The 24,232-nt window shown below is 43.4% G+C and overlaps 1 protein-coding gene across 1 annotated transcript in view; it reads right to left on the bottom strand.

The window, feature by feature from the left end:
- SPTA1 (spectrin alpha, erythrocytic 1) overlaps positions 1-24,232 on the bottom strand; it is a gene marked incomplete at both ends in the record, with an annotated part of 55,559 nt that overhangs the window by 3,496 nt on the left and 27,831 nt on the right. The window contains 24 exons of the mRNA XM_084248461.1: positions 514-565; positions 1,038-1,055; positions 2,152-2,264; positions 3,376-3,672; positions 5,160-5,369; positions 6,892-6,968; positions 7,474-7,636; positions 8,703-8,801; positions 10,398-10,530; positions 11,529-11,650; positions 12,223-12,343; positions 13,479-13,687; positions 15,011-15,115; positions 15,453-15,590; positions 15,917-16,048; positions 16,203-16,365; positions 16,756-16,859; positions 17,387-17,530; positions 18,111-18,308; positions 18,422-18,521; positions 20,400-20,581; positions 21,366-21,510; positions 22,622-22,713; positions 23,683-23,784. Coding sequence (XP_084104587.1) covers positions 514-565; positions 1,038-1,055; positions 2,152-2,264; positions 3,376-3,672; positions 5,160-5,369; positions 6,892-6,968; positions 7,474-7,636; positions 8,703-8,801; positions 10,398-10,530; positions 11,529-11,650; positions 12,223-12,343; positions 13,479-13,687; positions 15,011-15,115; positions 15,453-15,590; positions 15,917-16,048; positions 16,203-16,365; positions 16,756-16,859; positions 17,387-17,530; positions 18,111-18,308; positions 18,422-18,521; positions 20,400-20,581; positions 21,366-21,510; positions 22,622-22,713; positions 23,683-23,784 — 3,219 coding nt within the window. The remainder of the gene's footprint in view (positions 1-513; positions 566-1,037; positions 1,056-2,151; positions 2,265-3,375; positions 3,673-5,159; positions 5,370-6,891; positions 6,969-7,473; positions 7,637-8,702; positions 8,802-10,397; positions 10,531-11,528; positions 11,651-12,222; positions 12,344-13,478; positions 13,688-15,010; positions 15,116-15,452; positions 15,591-15,916; positions 16,049-16,202; positions 16,366-16,755; positions 16,860-17,386; positions 17,531-18,110; positions 18,309-18,421; positions 18,522-20,399; positions 20,582-21,365; positions 21,511-22,621; positions 22,714-23,682; positions 23,785-24,232) is intronic.

The following is a 24,232-nucleotide window of genomic DNA, read 5'->3' as shown; positions in this document are numbered from 1 at the left end:
GCTTGTGGTCCTCCTATGTGACAGCATCTTATTTTTTAGTATTTAAGTTCTCACAGGAGAAAACTACATTGAATTAGTTAAATGTTCCTCCTGGGTAATAATGAAAATAAGGTTAAGAAACTCTGTGCTCACCCACTGTTTCATTCAGTTGTTAAGCGACCATCTATATGCAATTGTGTTCTCTCACCACATCATAATTTTTCGATGTTCTAGGCTATAGGCGAGGAGCTCTGGCATTCGTTGCCTTATTCAATCATTATAGTAATTATAATGTAGGTATTATAAACTCCCCAGTATAGAGAGAAAAACTGAAATTCAGAGATTAAGTAAGCTGATGTCCATATCCATGCAGTGATGGCCAGTGGTTAAATGCGAATTACTGGCAGGATTGGGACCTTGAATGTCAGGCCAGGGAGTTTTCCTGAAAGTATCATGAGGGTACCATTTTGTGTCTTCTTGTGCATTCCTTATGATCCTGACAATATCCTCAGCTAATGAAAAAACCTTACTTACTTTATTTGCTTCCAACTGGGATTCCAAAGTTCCTGTTTCCTTCAGCAAAGATCTAATTAAGAAGCAAACGAACATATTACTTATAATATCAGAGGTCAATATTTTAGACAGACAGATCAACTCAAAGCCCTGTACTTCTCTACCCTATTTCTCCAGCCAGAAGCCTTCCTTGAAATAAAGTTTCCCCTCATATTTTCATGAAATCAAATGCTTTGGTATTTTAGCAATCCTGCCAGAAAGATGTGAATGGAAGTAATGCCTTGATTCCTTTCTGCTGATGAGAAGGCCTCCATCCCTCTCTCCTAGTTTTCAGTCTTAAATACACTCTTAACCTAATATAGGCAAGGCCCTGCTTATTGGGGTGAAGGCCAGAATGATATATACCTGCTTCTCCTTTTCATCCCACATTTTTATTTAGGCACCATTAGATTGAGGGGATATAAGATATGTCAGTACTAAGGTCTCCTATACTAATTCTTCCATGATAACATAACACAACAGACATGATAACATAAAATACTAACCCATCCAGAAAATAAGCCCTGGACATGGAGGTCCGGAACAGGAGTCAAAAGAGAGAAAAGGAAAATCATACATTAATATGGATTATTTCAATGATCTTTCTCCAGATTTAGGAATAGTCTAAACCCTTTGGAGCCAGAAAATATTCCTGTCCCAACCACTGCTCTCCCAGCCTCCCCCATACTATGACGTCAGAGCCTTCTGTAGTTTGTGCCTTAGGATAGAGAGCACAGGGGTCAGACACAGTGGGGGACACTCCTGCCAGGGGGCAGGGACAGAGACGAGGTCAGAGGAGGGGCTGAATTTCCTCTGCTTCTAAACACATCCAGACGTGTCTCAACCATGATACAGGATTTCTTTTTATTTGTTGTCTGATTTACCCTCATTAGCGGGTTTGTAGTATATAGCATAGATTGTCCAAACCACCCATAAACTTTTCAAACTCCACAATTCTAACCCACCCACTGGATACAATCAACCCACTGGGACCATTTATTCTAATATATCACACCCTCTAAGTTTCCACTTTTCCAGTCAATTTGTCCCAGATGTGACAAATGTTATTTTCACACATAGAGCATTTCACATGTAATAAAAACAACTGGCGTATGTTATCTCGCTTGGCTCGCATCAGTTTCAGCAAACAGGAGCATAGTCACATCAGGTTAGGTGTTCGCATTAGGCTCTACTTCTGCTTGTGTCAATAAACACACCTGCGACCTTGAGGGAGTCGATTTAGCTACTGAATTTCTTTACACTTGGAAACAGAGGTAATAGGATCTGCTTTCTCTCTACACTTCCCAAGGTTGCTCCGCAAGTTCTTTATGAAGAGCAAAGTGACTTGCCAAGGAAGGGACTGTTACTATTTTTGGACTGTAATTATAGGCAATGGGAAAAGGAGAAACTGCAGAAGGGTGATCCATTGCCAGAGGGTGAAATCCCTATTTCTTGATTTTGCAAGGACTGATTCAGAAAGCAGGCAATTGCAAGTATGAAGTACAGACAGGATGTGGTGAGTTTAGGGCAGCATAAATGCTGTAGGGGTCCCTCCCTCTTCTTCCCCACAGGTAACGATTTCATCTCCATGGTGATGTATGGTGACTTTGAGGTACCCACCTGGTCTCCAAGATCCACTGAAGGAAGGCGCTGGCATTCTGTTCAAACTCCTGGCACATCTCAAAGTTCTTGACCTGTCTTGCCTCTTCCTTTTGCAGCTCCTGCTCCCGTTCCTAAAACCCCAAAGCATAGACAATGGGTGCACACTGACAATTTTGGTTTGTAGTAAAACAAATGGTTCCCTGGCTCAGCTGCACACCCAAACCAGCTGCTATTCCCAAACCCAATCTGGTCCCAGGGGCTTGTGCCTAGGGCTCACACTTCTTACAACCCATCTTGTTTCATCTCCAGGGGAGGCATTTCCCACAGCACCTACATGTGTCTTTAAGACCAATTCTAGTAACAAATAAGCTAGTAATAAAGCAAACCTTCCCTCCTCTCAATTTTTTTTCTAAGTGAAATTTCATTGAAATGAAGTTAAAGGGAAAGGTAGTAATAAGAGTTGTCTTTTAAAATTGGTGATGTGGTGAAATTTTTCTTTGTTAAATTTTTTAATATTGTGGTTTTTATGATGAACATATTATAGATAATACATATTAAATACATACATACAAAGAGGGCAATTTTAGAGGTGTGTATAAAATAAGGAATCGCCTGGCTGGGGAGAGTATATGAACTGTGACTATGTATACAATTTTTTCCCCTTCTTTTGGGTTTTTATTTTTTTAAATTGATATATTTATTTTTATTTTATATATTTTTAAAATCATTTTTCATTTTTGCACAATGTATGCATATTCATCATGGTCATAGTCTCCATACAATTCTCACCCTCCTTGTTTTCATTCTGCTCCCTCCTCTCCACCTGTAGTGTGTCTCTGGTTTATAGTTGCTTGTTGATTTTGATTTTTACTTTATTGTAATTAGTCTTTTTCCTGGTCCCTTATTTAGGTTTTCTAAATTTCTGCTGTGAGTGAAACCATCCGGTATTTTTCTTTTTCTTTCTGGCTTATTTTGCTGAGCATAATCCCTGTATACAATTTTTTCAATCCCATTTCTAGAGCCTTTCCTGGAGTTTGTGTTTACTTCCCCAAATCCCTGCTTAACACCCTCTAGACTCTGGCGCATAAAGCTGTACCTATGTGAACAGAGTTCCAAATTCTTCTTAGTTCCCATTTGTGACTGCTGTTCCAGTACAGTTATAAATGCTGTTCCTTTCTTTCTCAAAAGTCCCCCAACTTGGATAATAATAGCCAAGGGAAGTCTCAGATGTGCCCAGGTTACCTTGATGATGTCAGGCAGGTGCTTCCAAATCCTTTCAAGCACCTCCACAGTTAACCAGGTGTAAGGGCTGGAGGGCACATTCAAGGCCTTAATCTGCTGGTCTAGCTCCAGCAAGTGTTTGAAATCAGCCTGGGCTCCCGCCAAAGAGGCCAGGAAAGCCTCGTGGTCCTTCTGTAGCTGCCGGATCTCGTTCAGGGAGACACAGTGCACAGGCTCGGACAGGTCCTCCTCGGCGTTCTCACACCAGTTGTTGAAAGCTGAAGCCTTGTTTGCGAACTCCATGAACAGCTCCTCTGCCTACAGAGGGAAAAGATACCCTTGCTTTGCCCTTCAGAGTACCTTGGCAGAAGAGAAGGCTGAGGATAAAAAGTGACTTCAAATATTTTCCTGGCTAGTGCTCTAAGGACAGAACGAACACCAGAGATCATGTGACCAGATGGCAGAGATGTGAGTTAAGTACAAGCCCCTATCTGGGCATTTTCCCACTGTGTGGAGTTGGCTCTGTCTTCCAATAAAGGAGGCTGAGTGACTCTGGGGTTGTTCTAAGTCTAAGATTCCAAGAGTAGCAAAGATCATTTTCAATAGATTTCATGCTTTCTTATTTTAAGTCTGTGCGCCAGTTCAATCTGGCACATAGTGAAAGTGCAAAGATAGGTGTTGAAAGAATGGATGGGCAAGTGATTGAATGAACAAACCATTTATGGGATGGGACAACCTACCCATCCTCTTTCTTCTGATCTGCAGGCCTTGCCTCCTGGTGTCTCATTATTCACACTAAATTCTTTTTCCTGTGTTCCTTCTACACCTTGCTCACGGTGCATCCATTTCCTACCTTTTAACCTGTGTCCTTATCTCTGCAATACTCTCTTAAGTTATCCATACATTCTGAATGGCTCTGAATGATCTGAATTTCTCACCAAGAAAGTATAGATTTTTCTATCAATCTATATAAATCTATTAAAAAAGTTTTAGATTTAAAAAGTATCATAGACTTTAGGTCAGCAGATTGTACTTCTGAAGAGATTTATATTTGCAAATACGAAAATGAAATATTAACTGTGGGTCCAGATAAATGGTTTTGTGTCTTTGTTTTCTGATCCCCGAAATTCCTGCCTTAACATGTTGCCAGGTATCATCTTTCTAATGGTCTAGTAATTTCACTGACCATTCTGATTTGCTTTTATTAGTAGTATTTTTTGTGGTCAACATCCAGTTAGCAACCACCATTCCAAAGACCATTTTAATCATGAAATACATAGGACTTAGTGGTTTATATTGCATTTTCCAATTCATCACCTTTTTAAATAGTAAAAACATAAGGCAGCAGGGATGGTTGTGACATTATCTTATTTCACAAACAGAGGAATCAGGGTTCAGAGAAGTTAAATGACTTATAAGGTCTCCCCACAAGGGAGAATAGGACACAAGTTTTACTTGAATAGGGCTCCTTCTATGTGAATTAGGGAAAAGCTTAAGAGTGACCTTGGCTCCTGACTGCCAGTCTTAACTCTTCCTTCTTCCATACACTAAAACCTCCTCCCTCTGTCTCACCTACCAGGTGCCAGGCTTCCATCTTGTGTTTGTGGAATGACAGCTACATCAGTGCTTAGTCCTACCAATCTAAACACTGAGTTACTTCTTGCATAGTAAGAAGGCTTCCAGGTTGTTTCCAGTGCACTCACTTGGGAGTCTGTAGATGATGGAAACATGGCTTCCAGTATCTGCATTGGACCATGGCCGGCACACAGAGCGTCAGGCCTGACGACGGCTCATGTTGTTTTTACCTTCTGCAGGGGCAGCCGTTTCTCCAGCAGCTTCTGCCTGTGAGCGGCGGAGGCCTCCAGCAGCTGCTCCCAGTGCCGCAGCAGGGCGGCATGGCGTTCCTCGATGGCCCTGGTCTGGCTGTGCTGGGCAGCCACCAGCTGGTCCTTCATGTCAGTTATCTCAGACAGCCTCTCCTGCTGGAAGCTCTGCAGGCTGGCGTCCAGTGTGTCCTGGGAAAGACCCACAGAGAAGCTGTGAATCAAAAAGTTATTAAAAAAAAAAAGACACTCGCAGCAACGTGGATGGAGCTAGAAGGAATTATGCTCAGTGAAATAAGCCAGAAGGAAAAAGAAAAATATCAAACGGTTTCATTTATAACAGGAATATAGGGGAACCAAATAAGAGATCAGTGTAAAAAAAAATAACAACAGTACAAAACACAACAAAGCAAAAATGGACAATTATAAATCAAAGACACACTGCAGGGGAGGAGGAGGGAGAGGGATCAGAGGGAGGGAGGGAGGGATGAGCACAGGGGACTGAGGTGATGGTGCACGCGTGCATTGGGGAAGGAAACTCTATGGGGACTACACCTGAGGGGGTGGGGGGAAGCAAATATTGTTTAAACATTAAAAAAAATTAAAAAAAAGAATTTTGAAAGTTAAAAAAATAAATAAAATTCATCAGCAGAGATTTCAATGGAGCTAAAGAAAAATACAGAATTACAACAAACCATTTAGAGATCGGAAGAATTTCCAATCAAGATATCTGCATTGTTACTTTGTCATTTGATATAATCATTAAAATTATTCAGATTTCAAAAAAAAAAGACAAATACTGTGTGATATCACTGATATGTGGAAAGTAAATAATCTGAATTTAGAGAAATAACTGAGTTACCAGGAGGTGGGGGTGAGGGAAATAGCTGAGTTTGGTCAAAGGGCACGTCCTTCCTCTTTTAACATTACGAGGTCCTGAGGACTCTGGTAAAGCATGTTAATCACAGCTTATGATGCTCTAGCATATACTTAAATAATATAAAACCTGGCCCTTGATAGCTGACTACAGAACTGAAGCACCAAGCTGGGGTGGGGGCAGAGGTGAGAGCAAAGAGGGAAGGAGGCACAATGGTCTGTGGGGGTGGGATGTGGGTGAGTGGGTGGTGGGGGCACTATGGTGGTAATACCCGATGGGGGTATCCCAGTATTACCTCAATTAAAAAAATACAAAAATGAAATAATAAAATTAAGTGGAATTAAACTAGAAATAAATGTCAAAAGACACAATAATACAGGTACTAAATATTTGGAAATTAAACAGTATACTACAAAATAACCAATGGGTTAAGTAAGAAATTACATTAGAAATGACAGAGAAATTTTAACTAAATAATAGCAACTATAACATGAAATTTGTGAGATGCAGCTAGAGCTTTACTAACAGAGGAATTTATATTCCATAAATCAATATATTAGAAAAGAAGAATGACTCAATATATGGTGACTTAAATATCATCTCAATAAATTTTTAGATCAATGCCAAAGAAAATAAGTGAAAATGATAGACACACAAATGTGTGAATTGAATGTAATATAAAAAACCCCAAAAGCTGGTTCCATAACAACAATGATGAACCCCTAACAGCAAGGATGACAGAGAAGGGAGAAAGGGGGAGGGAGAGAGCATGGGGGGAAGGGGGTGACATGGGTCTGGCTGCACTGGCATCTCTCCACCAGTTGGCCTTGCTCTCACCTGCTTTGCTAGGAGGGTGAGAAAGGCACCCAGGTCCCCGCCATTGCCATCAGTCTTCAGGCTAGTTTCCTTCTCCACTAAGGAGTAAAGACAATGAATAAGAGAGGAAGCTGTTAGAATCAACCTCACTAAAGGGAAAAGGAATATTCACTACAGGCCACGGAGCCTCCTGAATCTCAGGTGGATGAGCCTTTGAGTGTGGGTGCAAAGAACTGGAGAAACTGAAGATCAGATAGGAATTATAATAAACCAAACACAGCCTATTTCCTACAATGTTTTGCCCTGACCCTATCTTCCTGAATATCACATGTGAAATCATCAGTTCCCCAAAAGGGTTTTCCCTGGAATTAAGGTACCTGGTCACCTCATCAGCATGTTCCTCTGTGTGTGCACACAAGTGCATGTGTGCATGTGTGGGGGCTGTGTGTTTGTGCAGGTGTGTGTGCAATTGTGTCCAGATGGGGCAGGAGTGGGGGCTGAAGGGAACTTTTTCCCCAGTGAGTGAGACACCCCAGGAACCATTCTTTAGGTGGAATTCCTTAGCATGTCTCTGACCCAAGGACCTGGCCTCACACATCATACCGATCCAAGCCTCTACCACGTCAGCCTTCCAGTTGAACTGCTGAAAAGCATAATCATCTTCCAGTTGCAACTTCCAGACAGCAATTGCTTTAGACAGAGAAGGGGTCTTTGCCTTCAGAGCCTCTATCTTGGCAGAAATCTTCTCCTGGTGCTGGCTGTCCCCCTGAACACCAGGATGAGGGAAGAAGAAGAGCGATATATACCAATGAGTGTTTAGGGCTGGACATGTGAATTTTTTATTACCATTAAAAAGCTCCCACCTCTCTCATTCTAAACACACAAACTCTCTCCTCTAGGCCTAGTGTAATTATTCTATTATCTATCCATGTCCCAGATGACCCTTTTTTTCTTTATTTATTTTATATATTTTTTACATCATTTTTCATTTTTGCACAATGTATGCATTTTCATCTTGGTTATAGTCCCCATACAATTTCCACCCCCCCTTATTTTGACTCTAATCCCCCCCCCACCCTGTAGTGTGTCTCTGGTTTATAGTTGCTTGTTGATTTTGATTTTTACTTTATTATAATTAGTCTTTTTTCCTGGTCCCTTATTTAGGTTTTCTAAATTCCTGCTATGAGTGAGCCCATCCGAATTTTTTTTTTTTCTTTCTGGCTTCTTTCACTGAGCATGATCCCTTCCAGCTCCATCCATGTTGCTGCAAATTGCATGAGTTTACCAGATGACCTTTTTCACTCCAGCATATGGGCAATCTTTTCATGTCTATTTATGTAAGTATGGTCTTCTCAGGTGATGTGAGCTACTAGAAGGTATGGAATCATTTTTTTTGGTTTATAGATCTACACTTGATCTTAGCCCAAAGGCTGAGAAGTGATGTAGATCAACATGGCTTTGTGAAAACAAGCCTTTAAACAAAGAATGATTCTCAAATTATAAAGAGGTGTCTGTGATCCTCCTTCCTAGAGACGGAAGGAAATGTTTTTCGATTCTTACAGTACGCTACAGCCAAAGGCAATGATAAGATTTTATACATGTGATATTCTACACAGGATAACAGTGAGAATATCAACAAATATTTAAGGAAAATCTATAGGAAAAAATTTCCAGAAAACAGCCATCGAATCGATCATTATTTGTTGACAACAACAACAAAGGACAGTTTAGAAGAGATTATTCAAGCGGTTTTTGCATTACTCATGGTGTTGGGTTTGGGGCAACCCCTTTTTGAAAAAGAAACTTTGGGCTGGAACCCTGGAGAGGCTCACCTTGCTTAGGATGTCTCCTCCCTGAGCACACACATTTTGCACTCGGGTCTCGTGCACAGCAAAGTCGTTATCCAATCCTTCGTGTTTCTTTAACAAGCTCTGAATAAAAGAGTCAGTGAAAATCAAAACACCCACAACTAGATAATCTGTCCCCAGTCACGTTCTGCCTCCTTTTCATGCCCTTCACCAGGGATGATTCAGCTAACCTGGCAGCTAGGGGAACACCCTGTGTCCTGCACAACTTTACTCAGCTCCTCTCCCAAAACTCTTGTTTGCCCCAAAGTGTAATACTTCTCGGATAAAAAAAAGTTAAAGGTGCAAGTGATGCTATTTAAAACTTAGCACATGACCTTAAACATTTCTGGATTTTGCCATGAGGGTGTGATCAAGGTAATATAGAAGGATGCTTATATATTGAAATTTAACTCATTCTACAAGGTTGCATAGACAGCAGAAAAATAGTCACTATTGAGAACATCCTATGCTAAGAATTGACCCTAAAAGGAGGGAAGGAAACTACATAGCTGTGTGTGAATGTCACTCATAATTGTCTCTACTTTTTTTTTAAAGATTTATTTTATTTAAACAAGAATCGGGGTACAGGCCAGATGTGCAGGAGGGTGAGAGGATCCACCAGAGACAGAGTGGGGAACAGAACAGGCAGATGGACTGAAATACACTGCTGAGGGGAGCAGCGGGTGAGACAGGAGAGGTCTGCAGTGCCATGTGGGTTGCTCTGCCACTGGCGAGGATCGAATTGGCACTGCAGAGCCTGTGAACAGCTTTACAGCGCTGCGCTCAACCGGCTGCACCGCCAGGGAGGCCTGATCATCTCTACTTCTAACGCTCTCTGGGGCCATGGTGTCTGTGGTGGTGGGATGGAGGGAGGAGCAGTATTTCTTCATCTTTGGTTGTGTTTTCCTTGGTGTTCCCTAGAGATTCCCTTCTGCCCCACCATCCACAACGACTGCTGCTGCCCTTGCCTCCTCTGGTCACAGGGTGGTGTTCTTTTGCGTCTACATCACACGACAACCCAGGTGAAAGGAAGACCTCTTAAAGGTCAATGATTAAAACACCCAACGGTCCAATAAGAAAATGGCAAAACACACAAAACGTTATTTCACTGAAAAAAAAAAATACAGGTGGCAAACAAGAATGTCTGTTAAACTTCATTTGCCAAGCACAGACACACATTAAAGTCATGAGTTAGCCTTCCACGTCTCTCAGCCTGCCAAAAATAAAAACAATGACTCCGGCAAACATTGGCAAGGAGGTGAAGAAACCAGATCAGTTACATGGGCTGGAGTGTGGACTGGTACAACCACTTGGAAAAGCTGACTTTGCTATTTTAACAAAACCGAATGTGCAGTTCCCACACGGCCCTGGCATTCCTGGACACTAATTCTGGTGAAATGAAGATTTATGTTTACATGGAAATGCGTGGATAAGTATTTCCAGCAGCTTTATTCATAATAACCAAAAAGTGGAAACAACCCTTGGGTTGTGCAAATCATTGAATATCTTTAGCTCTTGATTTTTTTATATTTAAAATGGACACAGTTATCCACATTTTCATAACCTTCTTGTTCTACCAGATGAAAGATTCTAATTTCACAAGTGAGACCACTGACTCCTTAAGACAAGACTCCAATTAGAGAGAACCATCTGGGCGCACTTAGCTGGCCGGCCTCTCACCTGGGTAGCAGCCAAGGTGTCTCCAGAATCTCCGCGGGCAACCAGGGCCTCCTTCTCACTGAGCCAAGCCTCCTCTTCCTCCGCATTCGCCATGAACTGCAAGTATTCAAGGGACTCCTCCAGCCGCAGTCCTCTAGAAAGCGGTGACACTCCATCATGACAGGAACACTCATAAGTAGCAGAAGTGACACGTCACACAAGGCAGCTAGGGTTCACATGCCAGCTGGTCAGCAGTGCTGGGCACTGGGCAAGGAGGAGACCCTGTCCCCAGAAGGTCAGTTTTGGTGTCATTTACTCTCTGGCAACTTTGTGGGGGCAAGAAAATCTTGTCCAATCCAAAGTGTCAAGACTCAAAAGTTGGGGGCCTCCCTGGTGGTGCAGGCGGTTGAGTACAGTGTTGTGAAGCTGTCCGTGCAGCCTCTGCAGCGCGGGTTTGGACCTGGCTGGCCGGCGAAAATCCCACATGGCCCAGCAGACCTCTCCTGTCTCGCCCACTGCTCCCCTCAGCAGTGTACTTTGTCAGTCTGCCTGTTCTGTTCCCCACTCTGTTTCTGGTGAATCCTCTCACCCTCCTGTGCATCTGACCTGTATCCCGGTTCTTGTATAAATAAATAAATCTTTTATTATTTTTTTTTAAAAGACTCAAAAGTTGGGGAATACAGCAGTGAAGCAGCATGTCTGCTCCAGGCACCACCATTTTCTTTATACATGAAGGACCACGAAGGTCTACAGGTGCTTTCATTCCCTGGAAAGAAATTTCTTCCTACTGCCAACAGGCATGGAGTTCTGAGCAGAAATAATCCTATTCAGCCTCATGGCTTTGTGGCCATAAAGGAGAAAAAAATCCCTTCTTCTTTCATTGCTAAGTGCTGTATAAAACTTAGGGATATTCAAAAATCACAGTGTAAGCCAATGTTAACTCAGTTAAAAATAAAACTAACTGGGGTGATATTCCAAGAAGAACAAGGATGGGGCCAACAGCCTGGAATGGAGACTGGACATGTCGGGTGGTGATATTAAAAGACCAACAAGCCAGAGACTAAGGAGCAAGTGACCTCAGAACACATAGGAGGGATCCCTTTGCCCTGGTGGTGAGGGAGAAGAAAGTTGTTCCTCCAATCCCCAACTCACCGAGCCTGGGCCAACTCATTGAGCTCCTCCCAGTGTCGAACGAACAGAGCCAGGCGTTCGTGGATCTCCTCTCTGCCCGCTGTGACCTTGTCCCCCAGTTTCTCTGCCATGTCCAGCACATTCTGAAGAACATACTCTCCATGTTACCCTTTCCCCTGTACCCCATTTTCTTGCAAGTGTCCGGCCCTTCCTCCCTTCCCAATCCTTCATAAACTCCATGTACTTGGGATACTCCTAAAAATCCTGTGAGAATGAAAAGAGCCGTAGGAAGATGCACCCTGCTAAATAGTCCCAAGGATGCTGGCAAATATCTTGGTGCCCACACAAGGCTACTCCCCATGGTCTGCTTTGTGGATTATTTATGGTTACAGGTGACCCTGCTGCTGCTGGTGCAGATCCAGAGTGGCCTTTGTCCCATATATCTCAAGTAGGACTTTTCTAGATGTTTCTAGCTGCATCCTAACAGCTAACAGGTGAGCCCTAGGGTCTCCGGGGAAGTGTGTGGGTGCCCTGCATGTTTCTTCTCTTCAAAATAGACAGAACTTGGAGGAGTCAACAGTGGTGACTGCTGGGATTAACTGTGATCTGCGCCTGCCTCCCCCACCTTTTGCAGTGTCATCCTATTTACCCCCAACATGAGGCCCATTGGTGGATTTTCTCTGCCTTTGTGGGTCTCACATTCAGCTATTCCTACCTGGATGGCTGGCTCGTGTGCTACTAGCTCTCCTTCTAGGCGTCTGTGCTTCTTCAGTAAGTTCTGCACCCCCTGTAGGTCCCTCCCATAGTCCTGGGAGCTCACGCGGACCAGCTTCTCTCTGGATCAAGGAAGGAAACAGAAATTTTAGAGTTTAGAGGCCATCTTAGAAAAATGACTTTCTAAAAGTGTCTATCTGGTTGGAGGTGGGAGAAGTGGTAAATTCTGGAACATTCTGGAGTCAGTAACCACAAAGATAATTAGTGGCAGAGGTTTTAGCAAAACCTGTGTTGTATAAAATACAAATTAAAATCACACACCAATCTCCACCACATGCAGTATTGACAGGGATTCCCATTAGCTCCTTTGCCTACTTATGCATCTTTTCCTCTTTACTCAAGAGCATACACTAATGTTTCTCCTTCCAGAAAAAACATAAACACACACACATGAATGCATGTGACTTTCATGGCCTTCACTGCTACCATCCATTAATGTCAATAATGAATAATTTAGGTAGATGGGTATAAATAGCTGACATAGGAGTGTGACAGTTGGATTGGCTGCAAGTGTTACATGTTTTAACATCACCATAAAGGACAGTAAAGACTCTGTAGACAAACTGTTGTTTTGTAGTTTCTAAAAAGTTTTCAAAAATATCCTATTTGTCGCCTTGTACACAGTGCTTCCCTCTAATTCATTGATTACTAGTAAGAACCAGCAGGTTGTAGAGGAGGAACATGATGAGGCTGATTACATGGAAAGCAGGGAAGAAAGTTTGATTCCTAAGATTTTCCCAAATGTACATATTTTTGATGACAAAAGTAGCATTAGTAATGAAACCCCAGCAAGCACTGCATAAATTCTCTGTCCAGTGTCCAGATCAATGTCATGTAAGAAGCACAAGGTGAAGAAAGGAGGAAAATGATTGCATCTGCCTAGTAAGCTGAAAATGCCTAGCTGTCTCCATGAGCATTACATGCTCTGTGAACAATTTAGAGTAAATGCATATTGTTTCTATATTTGGTTTCCAGCATATGTGCAGAATTTTCACTCCCACTATATCCATCTCCTCTCTCTAAAACCAGTGTAGGCATTTGGGAAAAATAAAACCAATGTTCACTTGATGTTTGGTCAAAATGATTAAGAAGTAACATCTATAGCAATAGACAATGACATTTTTCATTGCACATCAAGTTGGAGCATGTTTGGTGGGCTGCCGGTTGTGGACTATCTGCACAGTGGGTGGTACGCACTCCATCCACGACTCCTCGTCATCCAGGTCCTGGAAGAACTGGAACAAGGCGTGGGCCTCCTTCAGTTTCTCATGGTGTGTGGCTGCCAAATGCTGGACTTGGAGGAAGCGCTCGTTGACGTTATCCCTTTTCTCCACAATCTGCTCAGCATTGAAAGTTCCACTGGACAGCAGTTCAGTGGCCAGCTCATTCAGGTCCTTGAGAGCATCCTAGAAAACCCAGTGTGCTCAGTGAGCGGGGCAGTGCAAAATAATTAGACCTGACTTTAGCCACTACTGCTTCAGTCTAAGGCTGAGTCAGACTGTTCTCAAAGATAATGAATTTGGTGGGCCTCCCTGGTGGCGCAAGGGGTTAAGACACAGCACTATGAAGCTATCTAGAGCCACTGTAATATGAGTTCGATCCCCAGCCAGGGAGGTGACCCACATGGCATAGAAGACCTCTCCTGTCTCGACCGCTACTCCCCTCAGCAGTGTATTTCAGTGGATCTGCCTGTTCTGCTCCCCACTCTGTCTCTGGTGAATCCTCTCTCTTACCCCCCACATCTCTGACCTGTACCCTTGCTCTTGTATGCATAAATAAATAAATCTTTCTTTTAAAAAAAGATAATGAATTTGATGTCATGGCCTTTTCACTCAGACTGGATAAGGGCAAGAACAGAGGGCAATGTTGTCCCATGGCTATCCTGATGGAATGTACACTGGCCTTAAGAGTCTTTCTATGTCATCTGATGTTTTCCCTTAAAAGTTCTTCTTCTCTCCAAGTAGAAAGTAAGACCTTGGTGAGCAAGATCTGTGTCTCCAAACAGGACTGCCTTCTTCACTTGTCTGAGTTTGACACATATTGATTGATTGAACTATTTTGGACATTTTTAAATTGCCACATCCAGAACACATCAATCCTCTCTGGGTCTCTTCTCATTCTAACCCTGCCCTCTAGTGATCTCACAGGAAAATCATCAAGTCCTGACACTGAACTTAGAAAATCTTACTGCTTGTCTTTTCTGTGGGTATCTGTGTCACCAAATAAACTGACAATATAAAATTCCTCAACATGAAATAAACACCTTCCATCACATTTTTACTGCTCTCAAGACATAGTTCTTGAGATCAGGGGATGCAGAATTTCTCCAAGTGTGTATGTAGTTCATCTTCACTGTATGTGTCCTCATCTGATTTTTGCTCTAATTCTGCAAAATAAACTACCATTTTCTTTCAAAGACCAGAATAAATAATATGCAGTTTTGGAATAGAGTGCATTTGTCTGCATGCATCAGTACAAAACTAAACAAGAGAGCTTTTAGTACCTACTTCCCTCAAGTCTCAGAATCTGTAATTTAATGATGATTGATTAATAACTGTTAAAATATCTCTGTAGCCCATAGATTAAGCCTGGTTATAGTGACTGTTGGGTGAGAACACAAAGGTCAGTTTTGCAAGGCTGTATTTTTAAATGATCTCCTAAGACTGAAGAGAAGAAAATCAGGAACATTTCCACTCTGTCCAGGGGAGTGAGATTCTATTGCTACTTACCTCTCGGGCTGACATCTCTGTCTCCAACAGCTGGTGCTTCTTGAGCAGGTTTCCTGCTGAAGCCAAGTCCCTGGCCTGATCTTTCATGGCCAGCAGAGTCTCTGCCTGTGAAAAGAGGAATGAGCAATAAAGTTGCCAGATGAAGGCTGTTTTAAGAAGAACATGATTAGCAACTATGTCCCCCAAATTTTCTGAAGAATAGCCAAGAAAAATGTTTATGCATAATCTAATTATCTGATAAATATTTACAGTCATGCATCACGATGTCTCTGTTGATGGCAGACCACATGTGCCATCTGGGCTTGAATAATGACACTGTAATGCTTGTACCGCGACAAAATCAGCTAAAGACTATTTCTTGGAATGTATCCCCGTTGCAGTGCCATGTATGCCTGTATGAAGCTCTCACACCCCTCTCCCCCCCACTTCCAGGTGTGATTACCTCTGAGAGCCAGAACTCAAAGTCCCGGATGCCTGTGTTGAATCTCTGTTGACGACTAGCCTCGTTGAGCTTCTGCCCTTTGTCAATTGTTCTTTCAAGCAGGTAATCCCAGTGTTTCTCCAGCTCTTCCAGTTGAACCTAAACCAAAGAAACTGGGGAGTCACTATGGTCTTTAAGATGCTGGGTTTTATGACAATCTAAAAGGATAATATAGGGAGGCTCTGGGGGTAGGGGCTAGTGAAGTGTGCAAATGGCAGCAGGGATAGTAAATGTAAAACAAGCATGATTTTGTAGGAATTCAGTCTACATGAAGCAAGAGTGAGGAGGTGTCAGCATCAGTGTTTTCCTCTATCCTTCTATAAGAGGGGATTAGCATACCCCACATCCCTGTACATGGACATGTGCAGGAGTCAACACTCTTTGTGTGCCTTTGTAGCCCCAAGCCCACCTTGAGCGGAACCTACCTTCACAGTCTCTTCGTTGCCATCACATGCCCTCCGCTCGATCAGGGAGTTCCCCAGGTTGAGGACGCCTTCCACCTGCTCAGCTCGGCCATAGACCTCATTTTCAAAGGTCTGGTGCTTCAGGTATTTCCTCTGAGGGGGACGCAGAAATAGAATTAGCCTCATACTCAGGGAAGGAAGATGATGTCAATTCAGGACAGCGGTCTCAAGGGAGCTGAGCCCAGGGGCCGACTTCCATGCGGCAACTTCCTGTGCTGAGTGGCTGGGACTCCTGTCGTGGACTTGCCTGAATGTTGGTGGGGTCTTTGTAGGATTCCTCACAGGCTGTGGGCAGCATCTCACTGATCCACTCTTCTAGCTCCTCAAGGTCATGGTAGAATTGTTTCAGGTCAGCGTAGTCTCCTAGTTTTGTCCTCTCAGCAAGCAGCTGGGCTTTGAGAGCCTTCCATCTGTGGGAGGGGCCAGATCACTCTTTGCCCTCCACCTGCCCTGAGCAGGATGCTGCACCCAGAATCTTCCCTTTGCCAACCCATCTTTTCTCTTCTTACTATTGGTATGTCATCTTATGATAAATTATTATGTATATTATACATCACTTAGAGGTTTACTTATCCTATATAACTTAGTCTCATCATTTTGAGATATAAAGTACTGTGGTTAGCCAGGTAATTTCTAAGGTGACTTCCGTATTTTTCATATGATCAGAGTTTCCCAGAGTGCCAAGATGGTATTAGGCATCTAAAAATGAGCAGCATGCAGAGTCCCCCATCCTAAGCTCTGGCACAGAAGTCACTGTGCTCTCTCTTCTTGTAGCTCACAAACCACCTCTCAGGCCTGACCTGTCCAGCACCCGCTGGAGCCGAGCAGCGATCTCCCCCTTGGCATAGTGGTCGTCTGCGATGAGCCGCTCAGCGCACAGCTCTAGCTCAGAGATCTTCTTTTCCTGGATAAGGGAAAGAAAGAGCCCAGATGCCCAGAGGTTAGGTCCTGACTGCAACCCCAGACTCCCTCCTAGAAAAGCACAGAGATGCCCTTTTGACTTCACAAAGGGTAGAAAACCAGAACCGAATGGGGAAAGCCCAACAGGGAGGCGGATTTCAATCAACAAGAGGAGAAACATTAACCGTAATACTGCAATGGGCTACTTGTGTGGTGCTAAATTCTCTAAAGATCAGAGGTTTTCCATGGCCATTGTAAAGGGTTGTTCCTGCCGTGGGTGGAACTGGAAGGCAGTATGTAAAGTCGCATCCAATTCTAAAAGTTGGACTTAAATTACTAAAGAACAATGACACCTGTGATTTGGGGGTGACTAAGTCAGAGTGGCAAGCCTTGCCTACCTCAAGTTTTCTGTGAGAAGCACATGGGAATTTAAATATGTAGAACTCATAAAACCATACCCATGTTGTGTTTCTGCAGGTACTGCTTTATTGTTAATAGATATTGTTGGAACTCTCATGCAGTCTCTCTTACCTGGGCAGCAAGGGCTTTGTCCAAGTCATCCCGCTTCTTCATCAATGCCTCCAGACTGTCCAGGGAGCCCTTATCATCTGACCGCAGGATGTTCTCCCGGGCCACCATCCAGCTCTCAGCCTGATCGCAGTTCCCGTGGAACAGCTATGGGGAATGTCGTTAGAGGCATGTGTCTTTAGAGGCATTGCAGGGGACAGAGGACATGATTTTCCCCTATGATGCTGATCTAAGGGGCCCTCAAGCATTGCTAGCAATCTTCCAAGGAGCATTCATATTACGGACTCAGCAATGCTTCATTTTTGCCTCTTCCCTAGACCATGTGCTATTATGTAAGTTACAGTCCATTTTTTTCTATGAAAGTCATCTTACTATATTAGAATGATCTGGTTACTTGCCAATTTCACTGCTTAAGAAAAGGGACACAATCTTACCAGTCTGTGTATCTCCTGGGCCCTGCACGCAGTAGGTTCTTAATAAAAATCAATCCATCAAACCCTCATCCAATCAATCATAGTCATTTTATGTCCAGGACTAACCCCCATCTCATTTGGTCCAACAGGAAAAAAGGCAGAAAAGAGCACAATGATCAGTGTACAATGCAGAGAATGTGGTTTCAGAGAATCAGGGGCCTCCTGATAGTAGGGGGTCTGCACTAACCATGCGCACTTGCACAGACGAAGCAGACTGAGGCCATCCCTGCTGAGTGGTTGGGAACCCGGTGTACCTGTAGCTCCAGACACTGATCTAGCATCTTCTTGCGTTGTTCCCAAGCCTTTTCCAAACCGTCTCTCTCTAGTCTGACAGCTTGAAGCTTTTCCTCAATTTCAGGACTGGCTCGGTGCCCACTGCCTATAAGCTCTGTCCCGAAGTCTTCTAAGGCCTGGAAGGTGGGATCCTCTGCCTCCATGTTAGCACGATGTTCCTGTGGGAGAAAGAGAGACCAGTGAGGCCGGTGACATTTTGCCACAGTTGTGAAATGAGGGTGCATGGTGAGGTCATATGATCAGCAGTCTTAGCTTTTGAAGGTAGATGTACCTGGTGACGCTCCATCAAGATCTCTGTGCCAATTAGGTCCTCAGCCATCTCCGGTGATGACACCATGGCACCAATGCCACTGATCCAATTTTCTAGGTCCCTAGAGAAATAGACCCATTGGCATGACAAGGAAACCTTGCAACTTACTAGGGGGATATCTGTCTTTGTGTATGTATTTTCCTTCTAGAGAATGATTCCAGATTAACACCTTCTATCTGCTCTATAGGCTTCATAGGTGTTAGGTTTGCTGTTTTCATTCTGTCACTTAATAGCCATCCCTTGCATTTGAAAATCTCTTCACACATGTAATCTCTTCCAATTCTTGCAACAATCCTGAATAGAATTCTGGAAATTCTTTTCTTTCTGTGTTGATGAGAAAGCCAGCCTAGAGTATGTAGGTGATTTATCCATGTGACATAACTAAAAATAGACATGGGACTAGAATCCAGACACTGAAAGCCTGGATTCATACATGTTCTATTATTTGTTATGATTCCTGTTCCATTAAAGTGGATTCTTGGGTTGGAAGCTCTATCTTATTATGCAGACTCAGAGCTGGCTTTCTTACTTTTATTCCCAGAAGAATCTCATATGTGCCTCCAATCACCATGCTGTTGATGGAATCAGGACCTATTTCCCACTTTTTTTTTTTTTTTTTTTTTTTTTGTGCACTAAAGACATTAAACAAGGCAGGCTAAGGGCCATTTTCCTTAGAGGGAAATGCCAAATAACTATGCATTAACCTAAAATTGCATATAATAGTCAAATGCAGCATCTCATAAAGGGTGCCTTCTTTGCTAAATAGGAATCACTAGCTCTAGGAAGAAAATTCTCTTCTGTAAACTCAGACAACTAAGTTGTTATTCAACAATTGAGTTTATCAGATGTTTACTACTATAGTGAAGAAGATATATACATGCTTTCCAGGAGATCACTTTAAATTGAAAGAAAAAAAAGACAAAGAAAACATGGCCCCTAATAATTTACTAGAAAAAACTGTAAATCAAAAGTCATAAAGAGGTAAAATAAGGTATAGAGTTACTCAGAGGCTAGAAAGGTGACTTCTGTAATATTGATAAGTGAAAGTTCATAAAGGGAAGGAGGCAGCCACTGACTTGGAATCTGAAGTCCAGGTTGAAGCTCTCTGTACAGAGATCCATGCACACATACAAGAAGAGGTCTGGGTGCAATGTGTTTGTACTACCTAAAAAAACTGTAGCTCGCCACAGATGTTGACTTGGGGGTGGGAGTGTGTGTGAGGGGGTTGTTTGCCAAGAGCAAATATAATCATTTGCCAAAACTTGTCTCCTTTTTCCATGAGAGGATTACAGTGTGAGTGTCTACTTGCTGGACCCTCAATTTTACCACCCTACTGATCTCATGGGGCAAAGTGGGGAAACTGGTCCACAGAGAAAGTGCCTATTTGCTAAACTGGGACACAGTCAGACTCTTTAGCAAAATATTGAAAATCCTCTGGGATTTGATCTCGACATTTCTCAGTTGATCTCTTTCTGGTTCTCTTTACCCCTATGACATACAGAACCTGTGCTTAGTTGCTCTGCTACGTGAGCAAGTTGTACCTCCTTCCCTGAGCATTTATATCTCTAGTTCATGATGTGCTAGGGCCATGTAGGGTGTCAGTGTTGATGTTCTCCCAGGGCCATCTGTTCTCTTCTCTGCCTTCCCATAGTATGAAAAGGCCTGTATCTTCTAGCCCCTCACAAGTCACCTTATACATATGGTCAGCACTGTAGCGAGGCTTTTCTGGTTGGCCTGAATGCCCTCACTCTCCTGCACACTTCAGCATTTTATGACTTGAAATATGTTCTGAACCTGATATTTTTTTTTCTTACCAGATGGAAAAAAGGTGCCCTCCAAACCCAACAATGAAATTACCTGTGCTCACACTGCTCCCAGAAGCCACACGTGGATATCACCCACCCCACCAGGTGGCAGCAGCTGGTCGGTTGAGCTTTACCTGGCCTTGCTGAGGAAGAGGTAGAACTTCTGGGCCTCACTTAAGCTCTCCTTGCGGTCTTCTGTACGCCCCAGCAGGTCATCCCAGGCCTCATTCAGCTCCACACGCTGTCTCTGCAGGTCTGCTGTGGCATCTGGGTGGGACTCCATGAGCCGCACTGCTGTCTCCCCCAATACAGTCACCTGAGGAGGTGCAAAAGCTCTGACAATCATCCTAGGGTCCCGTGTGGTTCTGAGTAAAAGAAGAGCTCTGGGGTGCTCATCCCTCAAATTGACATCAGTGAGGGATGAGAACTCTTGTCACTTTACAAAATAATGTCAACCCTCGTGGTACACATGGCAACCCCTGAAGTAATGAAAGTTGGCATTAAACACCATACTTGTTTGAGGTGAGGTTGTCAGGCAGGGTGGTTAAGTCGCTCTGCTTAGTAGCTATATCAATTAGGAATCCAATAGTTCTCATTTTAAATGGGAAGAGCTATCCAATACAGATAATTTTATGCTTCTTTTTCCTCTGCACGATAATTCCAAGCTGTATGATGCCCTGACTTATCTGGAAAGCTCCAGACTTCATTTTCAGTCAGAGTAGGATTAAGATGCTTCATTTTCCAAGCATGTGCCCACACAGCCCTGGCCCTGCTGGAGGTGACCTTTTCCCATTTGCTTTAGACTGGTTACTCCCAACCAGCTTTTGTAAATTCTGCTCCCATGGAACCCACTGCAGAAGCACTTGGGCCATAGCAGGATCATTTCCAACATGCTTTTCCTCTGTGCTAATTAGGCAGCAGGTCCCGGGACCTGTCCTTTTAGCAGCCTTGCCTTAGCACAGGGTGCAAGAGCAAGTATGGAGTAAGATAAAGACAAATGTGAGAGTAAGGGACTGGGAAATAAAACCAAAGGAGAAAGTATGGATAGGCACCAGTACAAAGAGCAAAGTATTAGAAATATGTGGACGCTCATGTCTCACTTTTTCCCCCAAGGGTATGAGGTCTCTCTCAAAGCTTTCATGCTGGCGCTGAAGGGCCTGGACACTGAACAGGTCTGAGCCGGGGTCAGCAACACTGAGGGCCTGGCACTTCTTCTCAATCTGCTCCTTCGTGTCGTCTGCTTCTCTGTACACAAAAGTAAAGAGTTTAGGGGAATAACGTGTAGCAGATGCAGACTAGCAGGCTCACGAAGATGTCCTCACACCCACCATCATCATCACACCATCACCTTCATCATTACCATCACCATCCTCATTCTTTTTAATGTGTAAGACCTTAAGCTCATTTACTCCCCACAGCCACTACTTGAGGCATCGTTACTATTCCCATTCCCATTTTTTAAAAGATTTATTTATTTATGCATATAAGAGCTGGGGTGCAGGCCAAAGATGTGGGGGGGGGGGTGAGAGGATTCACCAGAGACACAGTGGGGAGCCGAACAGGCAGAGTGACTGAAATACACTGCTGAGGGGTGCAGCAGGTGAGACAGGAGAGGTCTGCTGCACCATGTGGGTATCTCCCTGGCCGGGGATTGAACTCATGCTGCAGTGGCTGCAGATCACTTCATAGTGCTGCGTCTTAACCCCTTGTGCCACCAGGGAGACCCAGTGCCATTTCCATTTTTCATAAAAGAAAACGGAAGCTCATGGAGAATAAGTATTCTCACAAGGCTGTAGCACTGCTAAGTGGTGGGGCTTCATTGGAACCAGGCAGCCTGGCTGCCAAGCCACGAGCTTACCTACTATCCTTCATGGCTTTCCATCCTAAACCACCCAATTTATCTGCACCCCAGTTTTCTATTCTCTGAATATTCAAAAGTATATTTATAGAGAGCAAAGGTGTTTGATTTCTATTGTGTTTATCTGCTCACTTACTTACCTGTGTATGTGTTTCTGAGTGTAGATTCAGGTTTTGGAAATCAGACCTATCTATCATTTGTTGAGTCAACAGCTAAGAGTGAATGTGATGTCTGTTATTCTCCCCATTGGTGCTTCTAGTTCAGAAACATAATTACTTACACCTCTTGTCTCTGCTTCGTGTTTAAGTCACTGTCTAGACTCCTGATTGTTCCCAGGGCCGAATGTGCTGCATAAGGAACCAACTACTAAACACCATCTATTGGTCTCTATCCCAGGAAGAAGGGCTACAGTAATAGTGAGGTTCAACTAGAGTACTTAGACCTGGGAGTTATGAGCTGGTGCTGGAGCTGTGCTATTTTCAGAGTTAAGGTTATCACCTGTGAAACATCTGGACAGCGTGGGCACTGCCCAGCAGCTGGCGCTGTTCCTCTGCGAGCCTCTGCAGCGAGCCCCAGCGGGAATTCAATTCCTAAAGAGGCAGACAGAACAGACTTCAGCTAGGACGCTACTACAAATAGCTCAGTGTGTCTGGAGGCTAGAAGGTTTAATCAAGGTTGCTTTCACATTATTTCCTTCGGAATTATATTGGTTTCTTCCTTTCTTGCATAACTGGACCTTGGGCCTCATTTATGCCAGCACAGTTATGAAAGGTATCACTTTCTTTCAAAATTGATGCTCAAGGACAGACCTGAACACCCTGGAGCAGCAGTCCATGTTTGCTGGCACAGAGACTACTTTATAGCTTCCAAAAAATGGGTAGAAAATGTTGCCGTGGTGGTTAGATATTATTATGTTTCTCTAGAATTATAATACAGTTCTGCCTCTGAACTGAGTAACCCATTTGCCTCTTAGAGCCCTATTTTGTGTGTAGACAGTTAGTGGATGCTCCTGTGCAAGTTCATTCCCCCACTCACCCCACAACAAGCACCATCTCAGAAAGTGACAGAGAACTCAGCCTCCCTGGTTTAGAAAACCCCAAAGAGCTGGACACACATCCATCAATGCTCACTAGATTTTTTACAAGACCACAGACCCAAATCTGAAGCAGGTCTAGAAAATCCCTCCCTAACTCTACTGACACCTCCTTTCATCAAATAAATGGGAACCTGTCTCTTCTGCTACATTTTCTTGATGAACTCATCCTCCTTATCACAGTTCCTTTTGCTTCATTTCCTTTGTTTTCATGTAGTTGCCATTTTCCTGTCTGTGATGGGGTGAGGTGAGTATGTGCTATAAGTTAAGAATTTCAGATCAGTTCAAATGCACACATGGCTGGATGATTTGAACTATCATTTTTGACATTTCTGGTATACACAATCAGCTCCATGCATCCATTACCTCCTGCATGTTGTAGTTGATCTGAGATTGTGAAGCTGAGGACGTGTAAGTGAAGACTCCCAAACCTGGTCGTGAGGGGAAATGGAAGGGCCTTAGTTACCTGCTGGATCTGAGTTCCTTCTGGTGTTAGAAGCCCTTCAAATAGAAGATCATCAGCTACCTTGTTGATATCCCTCAATCGAGGCTCGTTGGTCTTCAAATCCTGGGTGGGAAAATTTGTCCAAGCATGTGTCATATTTCCTGTTCACTATGCCCCCACTGGCCTAAATATTAAAAAATATTGCTAACTTCATTTGCAATACACACCAGACTATCCCCCTCCACTCTGCATCTAAGAAGATCACCTTTAAACTCCCTGATACCCAATGACTATCAAAAACTGCCAAAACAGCTGTTTTTTGTCTGGACTACGGCACAAGCCCATTTTCTTAGATTTCTTAGGCATCTCTCCCTGGATTAGATTACACCATCAAAAGGATTTTCATCTGATCATATCATATTCTTTTTTACCAGTAGGAATTCCCCTACCTTCTATAGGATTTCATTGGCTAAGTTGCAATCTCTTTATATTAAGCAATGTCTCTTTATATTAAGAGACAACTCTACGGAGCTCTTTTTTAGGGATTTTGTTCATGACATTATACAATGAC

The sequence above is a fragment of the Talpa europaea genome (genome assembly GCF_964194135.1).
Source record: "Talpa europaea genome assembly, chromosome: 12".
Taxonomy (NCBI): domain Eukaryota; kingdom Metazoa; phylum Chordata; class Mammalia; order Eulipotyphla; family Talpidae; genus Talpa; species Talpa europaea.
Note: the sequence above shows the minus strand (reverse complement) of the source record. Positions and strands in the feature narration are given on the sequence as shown.